This window comes from Pinus tabuliformis, chromosome 1_2 (assembly GCF_031772625.1).
Source record: "Pinus tabuliformis cultivar Carrire ecotype Pingquan chromosome 1_2, CPIR1, whole genome shotgun sequence".
Classification (NCBI taxonomy): Eukaryota; Viridiplantae; Streptophyta; class Pinopsida; order Pinales; family Pinaceae; genus Pinus; species Pinus tabuliformis.
This window is the reverse complement of record NC_142298.1, coordinates 777,274,418-777,300,467: the sequence shown is the minus strand read 5'-3', so window position 1 is coordinate 777,300,467 and position 26,050 is coordinate 777,274,418. Positions and strand designations below refer to the sequence as shown.

Here is a 26,050-nt window from a genome sequence, read left to right as displayed (position 1 = left end):
CGAATTTATACGCTTCTTAAGTCGCCTCGTGAACAAATGTAGTACTCAGGTGACAATTCTCAGCCTAACGACAAACCTTATCTTCCACGCGCTTCCGCGTCTTTTTCAATGTGCTATCATCTTCAACTGTTCAACTAAACCGGCTGGAATCGACAGCTTCGTGTAAAATTCCTGGACCGAGAATTAGAAAGGTATGCGCAGATATTTTAGGTATTTATTAGGGGAACCATAAAAGTTCTGGGTATATAAATAGAAGTCCTGCATACATGGTTTTATAGATTATCGTCCTTCATTTGCGCTGAGTAATTTAGTTTCTATCATTTTCTCTGCCATACCACCTGGTTTTATAGAGAGATTGGCAGCCTTCATCTGGACAGAGTAATTTATTTTCTAACCTGATTTTCTGATATTTGGCCTGGTTTGCCCTAATGGCTGTTATTTCATGTGGAATTGTGGAGTACGGGCTCTTTTCTGAGAAAACCGCTGTCTGCCGTGGTGAAAATTCTCTTTCCCACAAAGTTGGAGGTGGCTCTTCTGTCAGGATTTCAGTATGGGAATGCAGCTCCTCCAAGAATAGCAGTAATGGATCAGTTTGTTCAGACAATGAGAAAGTGGGGGAAGAGAGAAGAAGAAGAGGAGATGATGTTATTTCGCATTCACATATTGACGAGAGATGTGACATGGAATGGTGGCTTCCTCTCTTTGGTTGGTCCCAGTCTGATCGGGAGCTATGGGCGAACGACGACATAAACGGATCGGAAACAAAAGGCAAAGCCATTGATAAGGGTTCAACTGATGATAAAAAAGGGATGGAGGAAATTCAACCTAAGCGTTCCAAGTCTCTAAGGGCACGCTTGACTCCAGAGAAGGCAAAACTATTGAGGAAAAACCTTCGGGATACTTATACGTTTCGTGACGTTATGTATCATTCTGCCATTGCTTCTCGTCTTGCCTCCCCAGATAACGAAGGTCACGAGTGAAATTTGAGAAATCAGGCTTTCAGGAGTGGTAAATTTTAACCAATATTAGATTTATATGTAGGATTCACTCTTGTAATTAATACAATCTATAGCCATTCTTGTTTTAATCAGAATAAGCCAATAATATGGTCGGCAAATGCAATTGTATATGAGAAGATAAGAAAGCTATATTTCGTGTTTGTTTTACGGTAAGATTCTACAAATCTTTTATCATGGAATTAGTTTATCAATTATTTCATATCATATGGATGAGGGACTTGTATTTTAATTTCTAGACAGTTCACAAAGTATTTCCGTTTTTGGAATTTTTGGAGATATAGTCCTGTAGTATTAATTTGGATTTATTTTTGGTATCATTTTTATATTTGTGTGTACATCCACAATAAATTTTTTTCTATACATATAACTTGTCCATTTATATCAATAATTTTTTCCTTTATTCTTTTCTTTTCGAAATTTTAAATTTTTTTAGCTTGTATTTTTTCTTCATTTCTTTAAACATAAAATTTTAATAATAAAAATATTTATAATAATAAAAACATTTTTTACTTTTCATTTTCTTAAAAGTTTTATTAAAGAAATTACATTAACGTTTTTATAAAAATCTACCCAATAAAGGTAATATGTATATCTAATTAACTTAAATATTAAAATAAACACTAAATATTTAACTAACTTTAATACTAATATCAACTTATTTTTTATTTTTATTTTTTTAAATAAATAAATATTATCATTTATTGTTATATAAAATATAGTCATTATACAAAATTTTAAATTGAGGTGCATATTAATGAAATTAAATAACTCAGCCATTTACTAAGACTTCCACTAAATAATTTCAAATTGAGCTACATCATCTCTATGTCTGTCTCGAATTACTACCATCTTTGCCCCAAGTTTTTCCAAAAGTGATTGATTTACGGGTTAACCTATGAACCTACTCTTTGGATACTCTTCTTTCTCATGAATCCCCATCTATATTGCAAGTGTAAGAATGACCGAAAACATAGTAGTGTGGAGATGGACTCTTTACACCAAGAGGTTCTCACTTAGAATAAGGAACTTCAAAGAGACCATAATAGCTTTCCCAAACGTGATTGATTTACTAGTTAACCTATGAACCTACTCTTTGGATACACTTCTTTCTCATGAATCCCCGAGCTATATTGCAAGTTTAAGAATGACGGAAAACATAGTAGTGTGGAGGTGGACTCTTTACACCAAGAGCTTCTCACTTAGGATAAAGAACTTTAGAGAGACCAAAATCACATTAGCACTAAATTAGTAAGAGAGAAAATGCTTCAACATTAAGATACCTAAGATAATTCTGTATTAACTTAACCTTATTTTATAAGATTTTTTTATTTTTCTTCAACTTTTATCCAAAAATTATCTCATTTTATTATTATTGTTATTATTATTAACCACCCTAATTTTATTGTTTGTTTTAGCCATCTATATTTTATTATTACTCTTTTATCTTTCCCTTATTTATTATTTCTTTTAAATTCCCTAATTTATTATTATTTTTCTAATATTTATAGTTTTAATTACTTTATTTTATTAAATTTCTTTTAAATTCATTTATTTATTATTTTTTTTCTAACTTCCCCTTTTTTAATACTTTCTTCTAATTTCCTTTATTCTATTAATTTTATTAATTATTTTATTCCAACTTCCATTATTTATTATTGTCGTGTAACTTTTTTTTATTTGTTCATTTCTTTTAATTTATTCCTTTTATTATTTTATTTTCTTAATTTTATTTTTTTATCTCAATTTTATGCTTTCTCATATAAAGGTTTTTCTAAATTTATTAATTAACTCTCTTTATCTCATGCTCGACTCCCACTTAAGAGTTATTATAACTTAACATTTAATTATTATTATTTCTAATTTAGAATATTTTCCAACATATTTTAGGATAACTAGACTACTTTATCAAGATATCATTTCTTCATTTTATTTTTATAGAATTTGATTTAATTCGAACCCTAATAATTTTATTTTCCAAGTTATTCCTATTTTTCAAATAAAATTAAGTTTCATGTCTACTTCTTAATTTAGGTGTTTTAGCTAATTATCTTGAGATTAAATTTACCATTCTGTTTCTTGATACCAAGGGTGCCAACACACCTTCCCTTCAAGTATCTTTCTTCCTCCTAATACCAAGAGTGTCAAGTCAGTTATGCTCTTGAAGAACTCTTCCCATAGTTGTGAGTGTGACATAATCATTTCCCTTCAAGTATCCTTCAATTTCCCAATAGCAAGCGTTCCAAATTGATTGTGCCCTTTAAGAACTATTTTTGCAGTTCCAGGGGTGTTAAATTTTTACGTCTCATGTATTTTTGTGTTTCTAAATACTAAGACTTCCAGGTTGATTTTTCCCTTTAGGAAGTATTCCCACAATTCTAAGGGTATCACAACAATTTCCTTGAAGTAGTTTTGACTAATTCAGGGGAACGTGGGTATGACAATGTAGAAAACTTATAGGCTTCCCTTTGTCATGAGATGAATGGTAGCTGGGGATCGAGATGTTTGCCTTAGTGTGTTCCCCTCAGTAAAACATCATAAGTGACTAAATATGTGATCTAACTCTTACAATATCATGCAAATTCAAAGTGAATGTTTTCAATATTCCAACCTAAGCCATGGATGGAATCCTAGTGAATGGAGTCAAGAAAACTGACCATCACCCTTACAATGAAAATCCAATCTATTTCATACATACTCATCGCCAATATCTATTTCATACATATTCATCACCAATAATAGGTCATTCGATAAACATATAACTTCTTTCTACATCCACTAATTTGTCATCAATATGGTGTAGCAATACACACAAAGAATTGATAAATTCAATTTTCAATATAAAATATACTTAGAAACCAAACCAATATCACTATCCTTTCACACACACTTGTGTATATTATGACCTTCGACCACAATCAAGCAATTATCAACAACATCTAATCATAAAGATTAATCATCAAAACATCAAATCATCAATATTAACCAATATCATGACAATCAATAATGTCTAAATATACAATATATAACATATATCATCCCCTCTTGAAAATATAAATATACAATATATAGCATATATCATCCCCTCTTGAAAATATAACTAGATCATCCATGTCTAATGTTATCAAAGAGTAAACTGTATGTCACAATATTTATAAAAGTAGATACTATAATAAAAATATTTATTATAATGCAACAAAAAGTTATATATTTATATATATGAAGATGTTAATTAAAATTATAAATAGATTTGAAGGAGAAAAAAGACATGTGTGTATTTTAATTAATTATCTCTTTACAAGTTTAAAGAAATTTGGATAAATTTTAATAATTGATTATGTATATATTATATGCCGCTATAATAAAATAAATTGGAAAAATGTAAAATTTTATGTTTTATTTATATAATGTTTTAAAATTTAATATAAATAAACTTTTCATTTTAGTGTAAATTTATCAAAATTATAAGAGATGAGTGCTCCTCCATTGAGAATTTAATTTTGATATCCAAAATTAGTTACATTTAAAATTTGAATAAGATTAAAAAACCTAAGTTGAGAATATAATTAAAACATAAAATTAGAAACTTTTTATTCTTTTTAAAGGTCTATAAATATTATTTATTTATTTTTTAGCTTGATCAACACACGATTTGAACTTTGAATCTCATGGTCTACACAATATTTCATAGCACAGAAATTGCTCTAGGTTAACCATAAAGAGATTCAATACCCTTAAAAACTTTTAGAACAATCAACTTCTATAAATTAAACAACTTAAACTCAAATTTTTAAAATTTTCTATTAAAATTTTGTTAAAATTAACTAAAAAAATAATGTTGAAAAATATCATTTCATATATATATATATAATTTTTAATTTAATCATCAATATATTTCAACAAATTTAATATATATACATTAAAATATCATTAATAATTTAATAGAATAAATAAATAATATCTAAAATTAATTTTTTTAATATATATTTTTAACTCAATTTTTTATACGATACCAGCAAAAAAACACAAATAGAACATCTAATTGGAACAATATTGTTAACTTTCCTTGCAGCGTTTTCCTATCCTACAGAAGGTCCTTTCGTTCCTCAAGTTTACTCGTAATTTGAGAAATATTAACTAAAGTAATCATCTATCTTATTTACAACTTGATTATATATTTGGAGATGTAGGTTTTCCTCGTTCGTTGAGTGAAGTATAGATAGTAGTTTGTTACTATGTGAGACTAGGAATGCTGCAGTTTATTTATGATTGATGTAATATTATCTTTAATATTTTTTTCCTGAAAATATGATGTATAAATGTTTTTTAAATTTAAATTAAAGTTGATTTGGAAAATTTATGTTGGTATTTCTTATTTTATTTTTTAAGTGAAATGGTAGGGATTTTTATATAGTTTGAAAACCAAAACCTGTTACATCTATTGCATAATTGTCCTCCGCATTCTTCAAGAAAACCAAAGAAAATTCAACTGTATAACTTTGTGTCTATCAACTACTGTCATTAATCTAGTTTTTCTTATAGAGTCTCCCAAAAAAAAACTCCTAAGTTAGTACACATTTCTAACTCTTTGTCTATCAACTACGGTCATTGTTCTAGTTTTTCTTATAGAGTCTCGAAAAAAAACTCCTAAGTTAGTACACATTTCTTGAAATTTAAAAAATAAGCTACCCCTTTGTTACTCTCCCCTGGATTGTTTGCAATACCCTCCTTTTCCAGCTTAGACTGACTAGAACCAAAAACCAACTCCACCGATGCCTCCACAGATGTCGTTGCCTACCGTTAAGGTGCCACGTCCAATGGTACACGAATATTTGCAAGCAGTTTCTTATTCACATCGTTTGTCACTATATCCGACAAAGGAACCAACCCCTGAAGATTGAAATTTAAAGTATCATATGCTACTTGCAATATGTCCAACTTTTGTCTAATTAAGAGCACAATCTGAGCATGGGTTTTAGCCTTTCGCATTTCCTCTTGCTTGGTTAGCAAATTCACTATGTATTCCATGGATGGCATCAAGTAATCCAATTAATGATTGACTTCATCCTTTTCTACACCTAACAGACATTCCATTTGGATATCCATATTATGGTCCATCCTTTTAGCGGAACTCTAGAAAAACTAGACTCTGATTCTTGGGGAAACAGAGATGCACAAGCTCTCTTTATAATCCTGCAAGCATGCCTTTCTGAATCATCGCTTCGCTCATCGTCTTTATTTCAATAGTGTTCCTTACCCATTCTTCGACTTATGTAATCAATAGAAAAATAATTCCACCAAATTTCATCCCACCCCATTATGGCCAAGATCCTCAAGCGTGATTCCAACAACTTAGTTATGGAAATACTAACTCACAACGTCCCTCAAAATTTATTACCAACATAAACCAACATCCATCTGTCTTTTGTCGTGACTAAATTCTCGTGGGAAATTTAGGTGGACACATGATCCCAAAATTCAACAAGTTGAAACTTTATTATAAGGTATGTAGAAGTGGTTTTTTTAATAAGAAGCTTAAATTTGTTGGGATTTAAGAGTGGGCAAGATTATTGCTTAATCATTTTATTCACTTCATTGAAGCAATAATCTTTCAATTTATGACGCACAAAAGAATGAGTTAGAAGATGCTTTCCAAAAAGACTTGAAAATGAGACATTCACGTTTTTACTGAAAATAGTTAAATTTTATAAATTAGTAAATCCTTCCAGCTAAAGCTAAGCTTGATCTTAAAATTTCAAGAACAATACAAATTCTTTTACTATAAAATTAAATAGGTTTGTAATTACTTATATTGCTAATTAAATAGGTTTGTAATTACTTATATTGCTAATTAAATAGGTTTGTAATTAATTATATTGCTAGAAAAGAAAACAACTTGAAAGAGAGCTCTTTACTCATGTTTGGCAATAAAAATATTTGAAGGGAATTTTCTTTTGCTATATTATAGTTTAAGATTAAAAGAGGTAAATGTGAGGGATTATATCTATCCGGTTAGGATGGTAACTCTCAAATTGATGCATTTCTTCAAAATGAATGTAATTATATGTGAACGGGATGGTAACCCCTAACATTCACATTCCAGGGTTTGTTCCTATTCTAATTTTATATTTACATATTTACATCTTTTCCAATCTCATAGGATTAGGGGTCTAACATTTCCCCCTTAACCTGAAGGGGTGTTTATAAGCCCAAGCTGCATTCCTAATCTTTCAAACTTTTCTCTTCTAAGTGCTTTGGTGAAGATGTCTTCAATTTGCTCATTTGTGGAATAATGTCATTGGTGAATATTATTGGCCTCTACATGATGTTGAATCAAATGATACCTTGTATTGATATGTTTGGTTCGATCATGGAATTTCAGATTTATTTCTATAAGTATTGTTAATAAGAAGAGGATTTGATAAGTTTGCATAATTTATATGATCTTGTCCTTTCACAAAAAAATCCCTTTGGTAGAGACATGATTTCTTTTTCTTTTAGGTATCCATTTAAGAAAGCAGTTTTTACATCCAATTGATGGACTTTTCATCCATTTTCAGTTGCCAAGGTAGTGGGAGTCTGGATGGTGGCCCATTTTATTGTGGGGGAAAAAGTATCGCCATAATCAACCCTTTGTTTATGTGCAAATGCATTTTCCTTGAGCTTTGTTTTGTGCTTTTCAAGTGAGCCATATAATTTATACTTCTTTCTGAAGACCCACTTGTAGCCAATTGATTTACTTCCAAATGGAGGGTCTACCAGCTTCTAGGTTCCATTATTTATGTGAAAATCATAGATTTTTTTCATTTCTTCTTTCTATTCATCATTAGAAGCAAATAATTTAAAGGAATTTGGTTCAAAATTAGAAGATAAAATTAATTCAAAATCATAAGAAACATCCATATCAATCGGTGAATCAAAATCATCTATATCGACTCCATTTTGTTTCATTGAAGTTCCAGTTCATGTCTTTTCAACCTCATTGGGATGAAAAATTTCAAGTGTTTTAGTGATTCTTTTTGGAGGAATTTTCTAAGATGGTCCAAATTTATATGTTGACTAAGATGGGGATGCATTAAGATTTAGCCTTCCAATCCCCTCAATCAAATCAATGAAAGTGTCATCTAAAGAAGTGGCTAGTACTTTATGAGAGGGAAAGAGTGCTTCATAAGGATATTGCATAGATTGACCTAAGATAGGGATCCTCTCTTCAAGATGTTGAATCTCATCATCAAATTCCTAAACATTTTTTGCATGGTTTAATTTGTCCAAATGATCAGTCTGTCACTCTATAATATTGTCAGTATTGGAAGATTCAATAAAAATTCACATCTCTAAAATGTATAAAGTTATTATTTATCTCATCATAGAGATTATATTATTTTGAGGTATATAATTTCTCTAAGAAGATACACCTTCAACTCCTTGAACCAAGTTTGTTTCTTTGTTGCTTAGGAATCAAGGCATAACAAGTGGAACCAAAGATACTCAGTTGCCTTACTAAAGGAATGCAGACACACCACATTTCATAAGGAGTATTATTTATAAGAAAAAAGGACATATATTTTCAATATATACAGCACCTAGAACCCCATCATCCCAGAACATCAACTTTTCATTTCTTTCTAAACATCATTGAATGAACTATGTTTAAGATCAAAATGTTCATTGTTTCAACAAAACCATTTTTGAGGATTGTATGGAATAGTTGCTTGATCTTGAATCCAATGTTGGAAAATATAGTTTTCAAATTCATTTGAAGTATATTATTTTCCATTATCAATACAAATAGATCCAATATGAGATTGTGCATCATTTTCAATCCATGCATGAAAATTCTTAAAAGATTCCAAAGCTTCAAATCTAGTTTTCAACAAATACAGCCAGCACATTTTGGTGAAGTCATCAATAAAATTCATCATATGTTTATTTCCATTTGAAAAAGGAACATGTATAGGGCCACATAGATTAAAATTAATCATTTCAATATTTCTACATGCTCTAGAAATAGAATCATGAAATGGGTTATGTTTTCCTAAGATACAAGCATCACATTACATAAGTTTCCTTGGAATTGATGGAAAATTGAGAACACCATTTATCTTCAATAAATGGAGACTACCACAATTCATATATACAAATCATGCATGCCATAAAATACTGGATGGCAATGTACCTTCGGTAACAGGCCTGATTAAAAGTTCATGCAATAAAGTTAATAAAGAAAAAATAACACCGAGGTCATGGGACATATACTCCAAGCTGAAGGTTGGGCAAAACATCATAGCGGGGGTTACTTTGGTTTATTATGGCTAAGGGGAAATTGGAAAAGGAATTAACAAAGGCAAAGAGCCATTAATTGGTATTTTATTAATGAAAATAAAAGAAAATAGGAGAAAAGGGAGGTGAAAGGTCACAGGTTTGCATGAGAGGAAAATTGAAGGAAAAATGGAGGAAATTGAAGAAAATAGAGGCCTCAATGATAAAAATGCTTTTCAGGATCCATTCAAAATTTTTTGTTAGTTTTAGCTTGGAACTCTCTATATTCTCTCACACTCTTGCACGATTACAACATTCTTGGAGAACTCTAGCATTGGAGAAAGGAAGGAGAAAAACAAACAAGAAAGTAAAGGAAGTCAAGGATCAAGCAAGGAAAGATTAGATCAAGCGGCTACAACTAGATTTATTTGCAGGTATCGAGTTGCATGTATGATTTCCCTGCTATATTTGACATTCATGGTACATGGATGTATGTATTTGATTCTCTTGCTATCATGAGTTTTTACAGGTGCGACAGTGGTTTTATAATTTCCTTACCATTTATGAATAACCATATTGTGATGGGATCCTTTCATTTGGTTGAGCTTTGGATTGCTGGATGGTTGGGAATGAGGTGAGGTTGTCTCAGGGAAATTGCTAATGCCTAGGAATCCCTTGACGAGTCTTGGCGAGATTGTGGTAAAGCCTAAGGGTGGAGATGTGCAAATTCCTCAAGGTATTGGTGAAGAAATCTAGAGACATCCAAGCTCTTTCAGGGACTAGTGATCCCTTGATCGATTTTAGTGGGATTGTGGTAAATATTTGTAGTGTATGTTTTTTTGTTTAGGGATAAGAATCCCTTGACTAGTAATGGAAGGATTACGATAAAGCTTGGTTGTGTAGGTGCTTGTTAGAGGCCTAAAAGTCCCTTAACTAGTTTTGGAGGGATTGCGGTAAATCTTGAGAAGCCCTAGTTTTTTTATTTTGAGTCCAACATTCATGCTTGGAATATGTCATGCTATGATGGAAAAAAGATTTTATTCGGCCCAATCTATGTTGGATGGTACATGGAAGTCCCTGACTTGGTTGAATTTTTTATATGCTAATAAGAGAGTTTTTCCTCTTGTATTTCATGAGTAATTATACTTGTTTTTATGTTTCTTCATTGGTTGTTCTATCATTTTTATTATTCTATTTATATGCTTGTTACAAGCATGGTTTCATAATAGGTTCTAGTTATGGCTCTTGATATGTTTTGATTAGTTGATGAATGGTTAAATAATGAATGAGCTAACAAATGTTATGGTAGCTATTATGAGAGGGAATTAGACCTTCTTGATGATTCTAAAATAAGTATCAGACCCTTATGTTCAGATATGCATTCATGACCTCTAGATATCATGTTCACCATATGTTTGACAAAATGACTGTCATAGTTAGGCCTTGACCTAGATCAAGTTTTGTAGTAATGGCTTTGCATTAATGCTATTTTTCATTCTAGACAGTCTCATTAAGTTCTAGATAGTGGTATGGATAAAAGTCCTAAAAAGGTGGCACTGATTCTAGGGTTGCAAGCTCATAACTAATAAATTGGGACTATAGTCACTACCTTGCAGGCTTATGCATGTGACTCTAGGCCTACAATTTCATGGATGGAGTGTTATTCATGCGATTGGGAGTCCAAGTCATTGAGAAATTAATCTGACTAAGGGTTTGGGCACTTGGATGGGTGGTTTAGCTCTTACAGGTCCTTTAGCTCCTAAGGAAGCTTAGTCAAGTTTCAGTTTGTCGATTCGAGTTCTCTAACTGTACCTACGAGGTTGAGTCATGTCATTGTATCCCTCATCTCATGTTTAACCTAGCATGCTGGTGAAAGTGGGTAAATGTGGGAGTTTGCATTACAGGGTGGTATCGGAGCACAGTTCAACACTTACAATGGATATGGTTATGGCTAGCCCACTCATTCCATTTGGCTAGATGCATGTTGTTATGCTTGCATTTTCATGGTTATGGTTATGCATGAATAGTAGGCCAGAAATGCATCGTGGTGGTCATTTTGCAGTTGGTGCCATCATGATGTTGCTGGTATGTCATGATGGTGATGTGTTGGTTACGATGAAGCAGGAGATCAGATTATAAAAGCGAGGTTGCAACACTAGACCTTGGGGTAAGAGAATATCATCATATAGGTTTATATGTTGAGCATGACAATATGTTGGTTAATGGATGTTATTCACATTATGGTTATATACATATAGGAAATTCTATTGTTGGTTTGTTTACATACATGATATATGCTAGTTAATCATTGTTGTCATATACACATGTGTCAGATAGTTGTGAATGGTAGTAACTTGTTTTTATATCCATTATAGTCATATGCATGATGATTATGGGCATTACATCTATGATATTGATGTTATATGTATCTTCCTAAAATGGATTGGCATGTGAAGATAATTATGGTTATGATATTCAAGTATGAGTCGATATATTTGTGATATTGTGTCATACTAATATAGACTGGCTTGTGGAAATATTATAGCCCCCCCGAGATACATTGAGGTATGAGTTTGATTATGTCATCTACTTGGTTTATCTAACATGGTATGTTTACAAGTTGTATGAATGTTTGAGTAATTTCATGATATGAGTATGTTTCTATAAGATTGCATGAAGGAATGATCTTGTTTTAAGACGATTGTACTGACACAATATGCACTGAGATAGATGATACTCACTTGAGTGTAAGTGGGTGGTAGTTGTAGTATTACGATTAATGATTGTGACTTGATTATGGCATGATTGTTATTCCTGCTAAAGGTTGATTTCAAATTAATAAACATGATGTCTTGATCTTTGGAATTTATGAATGACATGTGTTACCAGTTACAAGGAAACATCCTTGGTATTAGCATGACAAGGTAATAATTGATTTGTCTATATAGCTAACAACTAGGTAATGTGAGGGTAACTAATAAGACTTCATTACAATAAGGTAAAATTTAAAAGAAAGGAATTGGGTGAAAATTCCTTTGGGTATGTTTGGAAACTCAACTCCAAATGAGTGAGTGTTTTGCATGAATACAAGAAGTCTTCTTAACCTCGATTTTATCTAACATTATGTGGATATGTGCTAGATACTTGAACATGTATTTTCGAGGTATAACAATTGGTTTCTAGTTATGGCTAGATCTATCAAGGGAATTAGATTCCCTTGAGAGATGGTGTGGATGTGTTCAGTTACAAGGCAACGTGCTTGGCATAAAAAGGTAAGATAATTGACATATTGTTATATTTATTTATACACTGACAATAATGTGTTTATGGTAGTTTGATGTAGGGATTGCATGGCAAAAAAGACTTCCAAGAAATATTAAAGAAGTCTTGTGTTGATCTTTCCCTAGGAAGCATTGGGAACCCATGGGGTTGATTCATGGTGTTTGTTGCTACTTTTTTCTTTTGGTTCTCTGTTATTTATTTGCGCTTGATTTGCAGTTTGTTTATGTCTAGTGTATTACCATGCCACTTTCTTTAGGGTGTTGTATTGTTATTGGATTTAATTGTTTTCTTGTTTTCTTCCTTCTTGTTTTTGTCTTTGATCTTTTGAGGGTCTTGGAAATTGGTTTGGGAAAGACAAAAGTTAATGGAGCTTGGGGATAACTATGTGGAACCCAACAGGTAATGTAAGACTTGATGAAGCTTGGTGCATGTGTAAAGGAAAGCTGAAGGTAAGAATATGATAGCTAGTTGGATATGTTGGGTCCACTAGGGTAAATGGACAGTGGTGGGGCAGTCATGAGAAAGGTAACAAGAAAAGTAAATGGATTTGATGTGTTAGATTCCTTGGCTAAATTAGGAACTATTGTTCTAAATGTTGTGCATTTTGTGTGTGGATAAAGGGAGTTATCTTAAACTTCACCTTATCATATATGGTAGTTATGTTGTAATCATGATTGTGTTGATGTATTTACATGTATACATGTATGTATGTATGTATTTGTCTGATAGGGTCATTAGGGATGATGATTTTTTTATGCTAATGTTTATATGTATATATGCATATATGTATGCCATTGACTGAAAGGGTCATCAGGGATCATTCTTGTGGAGGAAATATTTCTTATGTAGGTGAATGGCATGAAAGGGTTCGTGGCCTTATGAGGAATCGAGTGGGAAAAGTAGCCCTGATAGATATGTGAGATCAGTATCATGTGGATATGAATTGATATTATGTGTTTATACGAAGATTATGTTTATGTTATGGATAGGTAATGTTGAGGGATACATCAATAGAATGAAAGTAGTGTGATCTATGGCATACTAGGACAAGCATGGACAATTGGAAGACACTAGAAGCAAGGTTGTTAGGTAGAGTAAATGTGGTTTCTGGATGTCCAGTACTACTATTGTGTATATAGTATACATGTTCTACCCATGATGTTGTGTACATGTGGTGTTGTGTATATATGGTGTTGTGTAAATCTTGTATATGTGGTGTTGTGCATATATGTTGGTATGTACATTGTATATTTGGTGTTGTGAACATAGTGTTATGCACATGCCATATATGTAGTGTTGTGTACAAACGATATTATGTACATATTGTATATGCGGTGTTATGTATATGAGGTGCAGTGTGCACATTGTACATACGGTGTTGGGTATATATGGTGTTGTGTTCATGTTGTACATGCAATGCTATGTACATGTGGTGTTGTGTACATGTTATGTAGGTGGTGTTGTGTACACATTGTGCAGGTCGTGTTGTGTACATGTGATGTCATGTACACATTATACGGGTGGTGTTGTGTTCATGTGGTGTTGTGCACATTCTCTGCAGTGGTATCGCGTACATGTGGTGTTGCGTACACATTGTGTAGGTGGTGTTGTATACAGGTGGTATTATGTACATGTGGTATTGTGTGCATGCCATACATGTTATGTTATGTACATGTGGTATTGTGTGCATGTCATAGATGGTGTGTTATGTACATGTTGTATTGTTTTCATGCCATACATGTTGTGTTGTGTACCTGTGGTATTGTATATGTGAATTGTGTAGTTGTGTTATCATGACATGTGTATTCATTATGTTGTGCTCTGTGTATGTATATGTATTCTATTGGACATTGGGTGTAGGCTTATCCATTGTGTTTTGGTGTACACATGGTGTAGGCATACGTGTTTCTTTGTACACTGAGTGTATGTGTATGTATTATTTTGTGATGTACATAGGGTGTAGGTTTATGTGTTGTGTTATACATTGGGTGTAGTTGTATGTGTTGTGTTTTACGTTGGATGTAGGTGTATGTGTTCTATACCGAATTTAGGTGCATGTATTGTGTGGTGTTTTATGCTTGTGGTGTACAATATGTGTATGTGTATGTGATTGAAGAGAAGTGAAGGTGCTAGGTGCTTGTTGAGTCTGGAAATTGATCCATTGTGTGTACAAAAAGAAAAATGGAAAAAGCAAAGAACTGATTGAAGGATAAGTATCCATATTTTATTTTAGTTTTAATTATGCATGTGATCTATGACTCTGATTTATGATGTTTACATGTGATTTATGATTTGATTATGATGTTTGTGTTTTGAGCTACCTGGATGAGATATGTTTTTACATGATGATTTGATCGAAGAGCTATTTTGACTTATTGTGACATGAAGTAAACAAAAACGTAGGTGTACCTTATTGATGAGCTACCAAGGATGTATGATTTAAATTTATTTAAATTTATTTTGAGTCTAATGAAAATGATGTGCTTGGTACAGAAAAACATGGAAATACATGTTCTGGGTGGTTTGATTGACTGCAAGAGAATTAGTAGCAACAACAAAAAGGAATTGGAACATGGAGTAGTGTGCTAGTAAGGCATTCAGGAGTAGAGTTATTGTTAGAAAATGGTACCCAACACTTTCCATTGATTTCCATGAGCTTGATATGACCATTATGATGGTGTTGAGGTATGGATATTCCTTGTTTTTTGAACCTTCTAATCTGAGGAAACCTTGCCAAGGGATGGATTGCCTGGGAAAAGGAATGCTGGGGAACTTGGAAGGTGAGTGAATGCACAAAAGGGGCTTTCCAGATTGCCTAAGGGACTGTGTAGTAGAGAAGGGAAGTAAATGGGATGTATTTGTTTTGGTCATTATAATTTCCATTTGGAATTAGATGCACATTATGAGTGTGCCATGGAATATTGAGTTGGTAATTATTCAATAAGAGAACAAGTAGTGCAAGAATTGTAGCGTTGGATATTGGATGTAGAATTTGACTTTGGCAGTGGATTCTAGACTTCTTGAGAAGGAGGTGAATCCTGGTTTTAATTTGAGGGTGGAGGTGTGAGCCTCTGGATTGCCTTGTTGCTAATGCAGGCTATGTATCCTTCATTGTTTGTTAGTTGAGGCAAAGGAGTTTTGGTATATGTACATATTTATGTATGGTTTTTATTATAAATATTGTATTGAGCTATGTTATAAAGCTCGAGTAAACGTTATGATTTTTATGTTTTCAAGAGGATGGCATGGTAAATACTTCAACGATCTAGGTTATAAAGCTACATAGCAATAAGTTTTAATTTCATGTTTTTCTGGTCATAGGTGTCATAAAACACCAAGGACGATGTTCCCCTAAGGGGGAGGGGTTTATACCAACCCCGGGTTAAAATTTCATGTAATAAAGTTAATAAAGGCAATGTAAGACCAAGGTCGTGGGACACATATTCCAAGCTAAATGTTGGGAAAAGCATCCTATTGGGTGGTCATTTTGTTTATTGTGGCTAAGGGGAAATTGACAAAGGCATTGGAAAAAGAAAAGAGGCATTAATTTGTATTTTATTTATGAAAATAAAGGAAAATAGGAGAAAAGGGAGGCTAAAGGTCACAAATTTGCATGAAAGGAAAATCGATTCAAGGAAAAGTGGAGGAAAATGAAGAAAATAGAGGCCTTAATGATAAAAATGCTTTTGAGGATCAATTCTTATACTTTTGTCACTTTTAGCTTGGAGCTCTCTCTATTTTCACATGCTCTTGCATAATTAGAGCATTGTTGGAGCACTCTAGCATTGGAGAAGGGAAGGAAAAACAAGGATAAGAAAGTAAAGGAAAACAAGGATCAAGTAAGGAAACATTGGATCAAGCGGCTACAACTAAATGGATTTGTAGGTATTGAGTTGCATGTATGATTTCCTTGCTAGTTTTTGCATGCATGGTACATGCATGTGTGTATTTGGTTCTCTTGCTATCATTAACATGGTTTTTCCTAGGTGTGATAGTGGTTTTAGCTTTACCTTACCATTTTTGGATAGTCATGGTGTTATGGGGTTCTTTCATTTGGTTGAGCTTTTGATTTCCGTATGGTTTTGGAACTAGGTGAGGTGGTGTCAGGGAAATTCCCAAGGGCCTAGGAATCCGTTAACTGGTTTTAGCGGGATTATGGTAAATCCTAAGGTTCGATACAGGAAAACTCCTTAAGGTATGAGTGAAGATATCTGAATGTATCCAATATTTTTTAAGGCCTAATGATGCCTTAACTAGTTTTGGTAGTTTTGAGGTAAAGCTTCAGGGTAGATAAAGGAAAATTCTTCAACGTATTATTGAGGATATCTAGAGGCATCAAAGCTTGTTTAGGGCCTAGTGATCCCTTCACTGGTTTTGGAAGGGTTGCGATAAAGCCTCATAGTGTATGTTTTTTTATTTTGGCATAGGAATCCCTTGACCAATAATGGAAGGAATGTAGTAAAGCCTAGATGTGTAGGTGCTTGTTTTGGGCCTAGGATTCCCTTGACCAGTTTTGGTGGAATTGCGGTAAAGCCTAAGGAATCCCTGGTTACATTTTTTTAGTCCCACATTCATTCTTGAAATATGGCACGAGGGTGATTGGCTGAAAGAAATATTTGGTCCATCCTAATCTATGGTTGGGTGGTAGGTGGAAGCCTCTTATTTGGTTGGATTTTTCATACGTTAATATGATCTATTTTCCTCTTTTATTTCATAAGTAATTATACTTTTTATTATGTGGTTTTGATGGCTATTCTGTCATGGTTATTATTCTAGTTAAATGTTGGTTACAAACATGGTTTCATAACGGGTTCTAACTATGGGTCTTGATATGTTTTGATTAGTTAATGAATGGTTAATGAATGCCTAAGCTAAAAAATGTTATGGAAATTATTATGAGAGGTGATTATACCTTCATGAGGATTCTCAAATAATTATCAAACCCCTATATTTAGATATGCATTCATGACCTATAGATTTCATGTTCACAATGTGTTTGACGAAATGATTGTCATGGTTAGGCCTAGTTAGGTCAAGTCCTTGATCAAGTTTTGTAGTAATGATTTTTTCTTAGTGTTATGTATCAATTTAGAAAGTTTCATTAAGTTTTTGGCAACGGTCTGGAGATAAGCCCTGAAAAGGTGGCACTGATTGCAAGGCCTCAGCCTCAAAGCTGAGAAATGGTGACTGCACTCGATACCTTGTAGGCTTATGCATGCGAGTGGGGGCCTATATTTGCATGGATGTAGTGTTATTCCTATGACTAGGAGTCCAAGATAATGAAAAATAAATCTTACTCAGGGTTTGGGCACCTACAAAGATCGTTTAGCTCTTAGGGGTGTTGTAGCTCCAGAGGAGGGTCAGTAAAGTTTTAGATTTTTATTCTACTTCCTTAACTATACTTAGGAGTTTGAGTCATGTCACAGTAGTCGTAATCTCATGTTTACCCCAACAGGCCTGCAAAAGTGAGTAAATGTGGGAGGAAGCATTACACCTTTAGTATAGTAAGAACCATATGCACAATTTTGTGTGCAAGTAGGCATTCATTGCAACTTCAATAGTCTTTCTTCTTCTACACCAAACATGAAAATTGTGTTTTCTGATTATTTTCTCACTTCGACTTTTCCATCCAAAATGATAATGGAGTGTCCTTGTTGTTCAATGTGAACAAGGGAGAGAAACTTTCTCCACAATTCTGGGAGCTAGAGAACATTATGTAGAAGAGAGTTAGTGAGTCAAGGAAATTTCATTATGATTGTACCAAGTTCAGATGGTGTGAGTGTTAACTTTTTTAAAAGTATGTAGCTCCATCTAAATTATCATTCAAGTCCACAAAAAAATATTTCTAAAAGGTCATGTATCATGTCGCCATGCATTTTTTTGGAAGGTTGTGCCTATATTAACAAATCATGCATCTTTCCAAGAAGTGAATGTAGAATCAAATAGATCTTTAGTTACTTCAATTTTGCAATGTTACACAATACAATGTGCATAATTCATGTGCTTTACCATTCCCTAGATTTGGCATTTTACCTCTCTCTTCATTTCATTATTTTTGTATTATATCCCAAACTAGATTTCATGTGAATGCATCATGTCCATTTTTATTGTAGTGAATATAATGGAGATTAGATTTTCCTCCTTGAAGACATTTACCCTCCTACATATATTATTCCTCTTCCACATCCTCTTCAATGAACTCTTCATCTTAGAGAGTCTTGTGTCTAAGTCTTCTCTTTTTGTGCAAGGCACACAACTTCTTTACGATATTGAGTAGTTATCTTTATATTCTCAAACGATTTCTCCATTTCTACAAACTTATCCACAAGAGTGTCAAATGTAATATTCTTAAGTTAGGAACTAGCTTGGAAAGATTCACTACGGTGAGAATATGTGGGATAGAGTTCCATGACAAAAGATGTGAGAGAAATTTATATTTTGACTTTAGTGTCTTCTACATCATGCATGATAGCTCTAATTTCTGGAGCTACGGCTAGGGGGTCATCATCCTTTAAGTCTAAGTTGAATAGTGTGATCATCAACTAGACTCCCTTGAGCTCTGAGTGTGATTTATATAAATATTTTAACTTATTTAATGCATCAAAAGAATTGGTAATTGGAATTTTATGACGACTCACCATTTCATTTATAGAAGTAGAAATCATGACATAGGCCTTGTTGTTTTTTTCTCCCATATGGCGAGTTATTTATCCGATGTCAGCTTGGTTGGTGGTTCTTCACCTTATCCTTCACATACACCTTCCCATAGGTCATTAAAGATAAGTGTCCTCTTGGCCTTTCTTGATCACTCATGGTATTTCTCTTTCTCAATGAGCACAATGCCAACAATAGAGATAAGAGAGTCCATGTTCAAGATGAACCTTAGATAATTTTAGGCTACTACAACAATAATTTCTATTGAAAATCTCTAAAATATTTCTTCGCTAAAAAAATGTTGCAATATGACTTTCACTACACCAAGCACCATTCTCAATATGAGTCATTTATACGTCAATCTTGTTAAAAATAAATGACTTATATATTAAATGGAATTCAATAATCAATCAAAATTGTGCAACTGGACTTCAACTTTTATGCATGATAGAAATGCAATATAAAAATTATATGTATACTTGGAGCAGTTTGCGGCCTAGTACTCCACAAGATTATATGTTTCCAAAATATAAGTGTTTACAACATAAAAAAAATTAATTTAACCTACTGAATTTACCTATTCCAAATACAATATAACAAAAGAGCTCTTGGATCATCCCACACACACACAACCTTTGATTCAAACTTTTCCACAACTCTTGGTTCAACCATTCCACAAATCTTGACCAATCACTCGTATCGTGGCATAGTTGTTCAACCCATCATGCAACTCATTTTAATTTTTAGTATGACTTGTAATAACCATGATTATTCCACTCATTGCAACACTTCTTTTTTTTTTGTAGTTGCACAACACGAAAGACTATGCCATAGTTCAAGTGGCTCGTGCACCATTAAGAAGGCATTGAGGAAGCTTGCAACAAATGTTACCTAAGAATATTTGATTCCAAGTCAAAACTGAATGATAGTTCTATCAAAAGTGTCCCAAGTCTGCATGGAAATTAGGGATATGGTTTTATGCCCTAAATTTCATCATGCAACGACTGGTGTAATGAAGGAAGGAGGTTGCTAAGAGATGTTACCAGGAGATGCTATTCCACTATGCAAGAATTGTGAAACTATCAGGAACAACCAGGAAAGAGAAGTAATATTTGAACATGTATTGAACCATATGATAGGTAATCTCTGAATGGAACCATTGTGTAAATGAACTGGGTCATAGTGGTTACTACAAGGAAAGTGTATGATGAACTGATAAGGAAAAATGATTGGCAGTCTAGAATATGGTAGAATAGGAAGAAGGATGGTAGTGAATATTAGGTGAGATGTCAACTCAAATTGTACCTAGGCTTCCAACTAATTTTCCAACTCTAAATGGAGATTAGAAAGGGGTTACAAGAAAGGAAACAAATATTGAAATGGGGACCTATGCTCTAATACGATGTGAGGCTAGGATGGTAACTCCCAAATTTATGCATTTCATTAAGATGAATGTAATTAGATAAAAAATGGATGGTGACCCTTGGGATTCACATTCTGTGGTATTTTGTTATTCTAATTTTCTATATACATAGTTACAACATTTCTCCCAATCATACAGATTAGGTGTCCAATAATTATTCGTAATGAGGACTCAACACCATTTTATTTATACTTGGATCTCAATTCATTTATAAAGCCTTCGATATCATTTAGGTTCCTTTACATATTGTTTTTCTAATGTATTGTATTAATATTTAGTTTCAATTTCATAACTTTAAGGATTTTGGTCTATAATGAATACAATTTATGTGATGATTATAATGCATAATTATAAGGAAGAGTTGTATTATATAGATTTTAGGGATGATCTATCATTTTTTATTTTTTATAATTTGTGTGTGTGCTAAGATGACTACACGCTTGACCTTTGGCCTAATAAACTACAACCCATGGTCATCATAACTGTGAAAATCACCTATGGATTGCACCTAGCCTGGGTATAACATACTTCCTACTATCCTTAGGCCCTACTAAGGGTAGAAAGAGGTACTTACTGTAATGAACCCACCTCTAAAGTCTACTTATGGAATAGGGTCTAAATTTTTTACCTTTTTTTACTTTCTCAAAATGTGAAATTGATGACATCATTATGTTCCTCTTGTCAAGGCCTTTCCAACAATATAAAATTTGTCTTATTCTAACTCCCCAATAAAAATATATGAGAATTCGAGGATCACCCTATCATATAGTGCCAGGTCACCTCGACCTACTAAGTAGCACCCACATGCCTATCTAGGTGATATGCCACATCACCCCCTTGTGGAAACTATCAACCTATTCCTGGTTGCACAAATTATATTACTTCCATGGGCACATACATTATAACATAAGGGTTAGATCTCCTTCCAACTATATACATGCCATGTGAGCCCCATATACACCACCTCATATTGGTGATTAAATCTTGGGAATTTCCTCTTGCGGTCTCCCAACAATTCTTGCAAGGTGAACCTTCTAGGACAATGTGGATCCGCATGGACCCCACCACTAGCATGTCCTAATACCTTCATATCTTGGACATGCACTTGGCTTCATCTTTCCACATCACCCTAATCATTACCTTTGTGATGCATTTAACACTATCGAGATGACCTAGCCCTTTTTAAATTCCTTGGTGATGTGGAGAACATATGAGGCTTCCCGACTCCATTTATGATACACCCACTAGACTAGCTTGCCACATCCTCCAATAAATAAAATCCTAGGAGTTTTCCATAGTGCCTTTACTGGAAACCTTCTGGTTGAAAGAATCTAAGGTGATGTCATCAAATTAAATCATCAGGGTGACATTGGATGATGTCGTACTAGCCATGTGGCCTCTTCTGATAATGCCACATGTCACATTATTTGATCCCTCTTGGACCCATGAAAATGTTAAAATATTGTTCCAAATGGCATTCCATAAGGGAACAATTTCACCCTCACCGCCATGTCATGCACCTCATCATCTTGAGTCCCACCACAAGCTCCAACCCTTCAAATCATTCATTTTCTCATTATAGGGTAATTTAGGTTTCCCCTTCATCCTTGTGTGCTAAGGTGTTCAACTAGCCCCAGTCTGCCATGCAACCCTAGGAATAAAAATCTTAAGAGTTTCCCTTGGGACTCCAACCAAATTATCTGGGGTAAATGTGTGGCTATAAGTGTTCATCTCCCAATGCCTTGGATTTTTTTCTATTTAAGGGATTGATCATTGTGCTTGGTCACGTGATTGAAGAGGGTATAACCAAATTCTTTCTAATTCATGTGCTCTTAACTTAACAATTCTAGCCCCGTGGTTGCTAAATGTTAATGCATGTATAAGGATATTCGACGTGGCCTCCAATGCATAATCAATAGATATACAATGGTATATGCAGGCCCTTCTTCGATATCCCTCATAAGAATTGCCAAGACATGACCATGACCATTAGACATTGTGTGTGTGTGCACGCGTGTGTGTCTATATCTATATATATATATATATATATATATATTGTTAACTATTAATGTATAAGGGCATTCGTTGAGGCCTTCGATGCATAATCCATAGGTATATAAAGGTATATGGAGGCCCTCCAAGGCCATCCCTCCAAGATTTTCTGAGACATGATCATGACAATTATATATATATATATATATTGGTAAATGGATGAAGAATTTTAAAATTTTACTCTTTTATTGAATTGAAGCCCTCAAAATTCATATAAGAATTATGAATTTTGATTCTGAGTAAAAATACATTTTGTTGAGAATTATGTTTGTTTCTTAATGAATTTTTTTACAAAAATATTTAATATCATATAATATGTCAATTTTCCATTAAATTAAATGCTTGTCCTTGTAGTTTTTTGCACATCTTAAGAGGTATGCGTGTGTTCATGTAGCATAACTAATCCTAAAATGTATACTATATATATATATATATATATATATATATATATATATATGAGAATGATATAAATGGCGATAACTATTTTTTTATGAAAAAATATATTTTTGATTATTTTCTGAAGTTGGAAAAGTAATATTTCAATTGCATTTTGTAGACACATGTGTTTGTGTAAGGTTTTTTTCAACTATTTAAATAAATTAAAAAACCAAGAGTACACTTTTGAAGAGGAATCACAAATGAGTATTGTGGTATTTTTTGAATTTTTTTTTGTTCTATAATTTTTATGTTATTGATTTTTTATTTCACCTTTTTAAAATTGTCCAAAACAAATTCAAACATTATGTTTAAAAGGAATTGGATGAAAAATATCCTATGAATTTGAAGATGTCAAAGTCATATGCCATTGGACAGATTATTCCTTCATGAATCCAACATGATTAACTTCGCAACCGACGGAAATTTTTTTCCCTATGTTTGCTAGCATACGAAATGTTGATGCAAAAAATTTTGTAGAAGGAATGCTGAAATTGTAGTTTTTATGACCTTGGAAGGTTTATGAAGTGCTTAAAACACTTGTTTGAGTTCTTAGATTTTAAATTCAAGTAGCTCGACTGAGGGTTTCCGAAACCGTCAATCGAGCTATTTACATGGTTAAACAGGGGCTTGACTGAGCCTCTATAAATAAAAATCAAATACTTATCAGAATCCCATAATTTAGATTTTAGAATAAACAAACATATGAAATTTAATCCATTAATAGTTTAACCAAGTTGATATGATATTATTTTACTAAAAATGAGAATTCAACTAGATCTAGGTTATCAACAACAATATAAATTTTTTACGTTATTGCACTGAGAGGAAATTCTACAGTCAAGTATGGGGACAATGTGTAAGTATGTTTGTGAATGCTCAAATAATTATTTACTATATGATCCAAAATGGATTTTAGATAAACTCCTAAGTCTAAGTGATCCTCACAGAGGAAAATGAAAGTCCAAGGAAGTTCCTAGAAATAGCCCCATGCCAGAGATCTTTTCATTCTGAATCTACTTCAAGTTGAATGGGCTTAAATGGACTTAGGATGCGGAAGTTATCGCATAAATAAGATGCCCTTTGTTCTTTGAAAAAACAGGCAAAAATCCCTAAAAATGGGAAAAAACCCTTATAAAGGGAAATCGCATTGGAAAAAGGCAAAAGGCCTAACTTAAGTGTTGGTGGAAGAAACCTCGATCTACCAATCTGATATATCAGATCGGAGGTAGACATATATGCGATATCGGGACCTTGGACCTTGTGATTGTGATCATGTGATACGTCGATCGCCGATGATCGGATCGGTCAATCGGCATTGGCGATAGACAAAACCCCTGGGTCGTGCCAAACGTGATGTGCGATAGCGATCATGGTGAGCAATCTCAGCCGTCAGATCGCGAAAGGAACGGATGGCCAGGATTAAATCAGTGATCGGAGATGGCCAAACCCAATGGATTTCTTAAGCGTAATTCATAAAATTTGAAATCCGGTAAAAGGGAAATTCTATGTATTAATTTTTTTTCTATGTAAAAACCGAAATACAAAGGAATGACGCACGAAGCAGTAAAATGGACCTGAAGGGGAATTATAAGCCTGATTGCATAGAATTTGAGTTTCGTAAATGTAGATTTTGGGCAGGCCTCAAGCGGTAAATGGTTTTGGGCTGGCTCCACCTGATCACATAGACAGGTCGACACATGGTTGGTAGAGGAGAGGGGAAAACCACCTTTTTGGGTGGGTAACCTTCGTACCCTTAAGCCACATGAAAATTGCATATCGACTGTCGGATTGGAGATCTCACAGATCGATGGTGGAGAGGGCGATAGCGGCCAAAGGCAGACTTGATGTGATATTAGGGTGGATGCGATATAATTTGAAGTCTGATAAAAAGGATTTTAACGGGTTTTTCGGTGTTTTCCCGTGTATTTGGGGTTTTACCCAATACGTTAAGTGATGCGATATAATGCCTAATGGTGGACCTGATAGGGATTTTAGGGGTGATTGAATGGAATTTCACGTCCGAAATACACATCCGATAGTGTATTTTCCAAAAAATTCCTGTGTAATGGGATTTCCTCAATTTTTGGGTTATTGCCTGGAAAATGGCCACGATCCCTTGTAACAGCTCCTAATCATCATTCCACGCTACAAGTGAGCATTTTTGGTAGAGGATGAGGTGTTCGAAAGCCATAGAGCCGCAAAGCCAGATGGTCAGTCAAACAAACAATGCAGAGAAGCCACAGAGCTGCAGGGGAATGATTGAACACAGGGAAATGTCTAGGGAAGCCAAAAAGTTGGGAAAATGCCTCAAAGGAACCTAGAGAGCTCAATTGAGCAGAAGGAGTTGCAAGGCCAAAGAAAGAGAGAGAAAAAAGAGCGAAAAGCTATTGCACAGAGTAGCTAAGGGAGCCTTTCGGGTAACTTGGAGTTCAAGTGAAAAGCCAAAGAGCTGAAGGTTGCAGAAAGCCAAAGCCAAAGTGAGAGCTAGAGATAGAAAACCAAGAGCTTCAGAGCGAGGGAGAAGATGGGGTTCTAAGCCCACTGAGTTCTGTGTAAACCAGTGGAGTTGAGTGTGGAGCTTGTAAAAGAACTTAGACCATAATCCTAGAGAGTGTAGTTGAGTTTACTAGAGCTCAAGGAGATGTAGCCCAAGAGTTTTGGGTGAACTCCATATTAAATTGTTGTCTTATGTGTTTGTTATTTGCTGCACTGTCACACTGTTGCATGTACTTACATATCAACACAAACAATAGATTTTAAATCACATAAATAGTTAAAATGAAGATAAGCATACACCTTCTCTTTCAAGCACATATTTAATTCCTTATTGGTTAATCACTTGTGACTTGGGAATAATATAAGCTTTGGAAGTGGGAGAGGTTCTTGTAACTTAGACAAGAAGCCTAAGTGCCCCATTTTCAAATCA

At 33.7% G+C, this 26,050-nt stretch overlaps 1 protein-coding gene across 1 annotated transcript; it reads left to right on the top strand.

Moving 5' to 3' along the window:
- The first annotated feature begins 297 nt into the window (after nucleotides 1–297).
- LOC149208165 (uncharacterized) lies at nucleotides 298–1,155 on the top strand. Its single transcript, XM_089394016.1, has one exon. The coding sequence runs from the start codon at nucleotides 429–431 to the stop codon at nucleotides 978–980; it is 552 nt and encodes a 183-aa protein (XP_089250142.1). The 5' UTR covers nucleotides 298–428; the 3' UTR covers nucleotides 981–1,155.
- Nucleotides 1,156–26,050: the final 24,895 nt, after the last annotated feature.

What these genes read in the sequence shown, in the direction of transcription:
- LOC149208165 (XM_089394016.1), top strand. Translation starts at nt 429, where the DNA reads ATGGCTGTTATTTCATGTGGAATTGTGGAGTACGGGCTCTTTTCTGAG.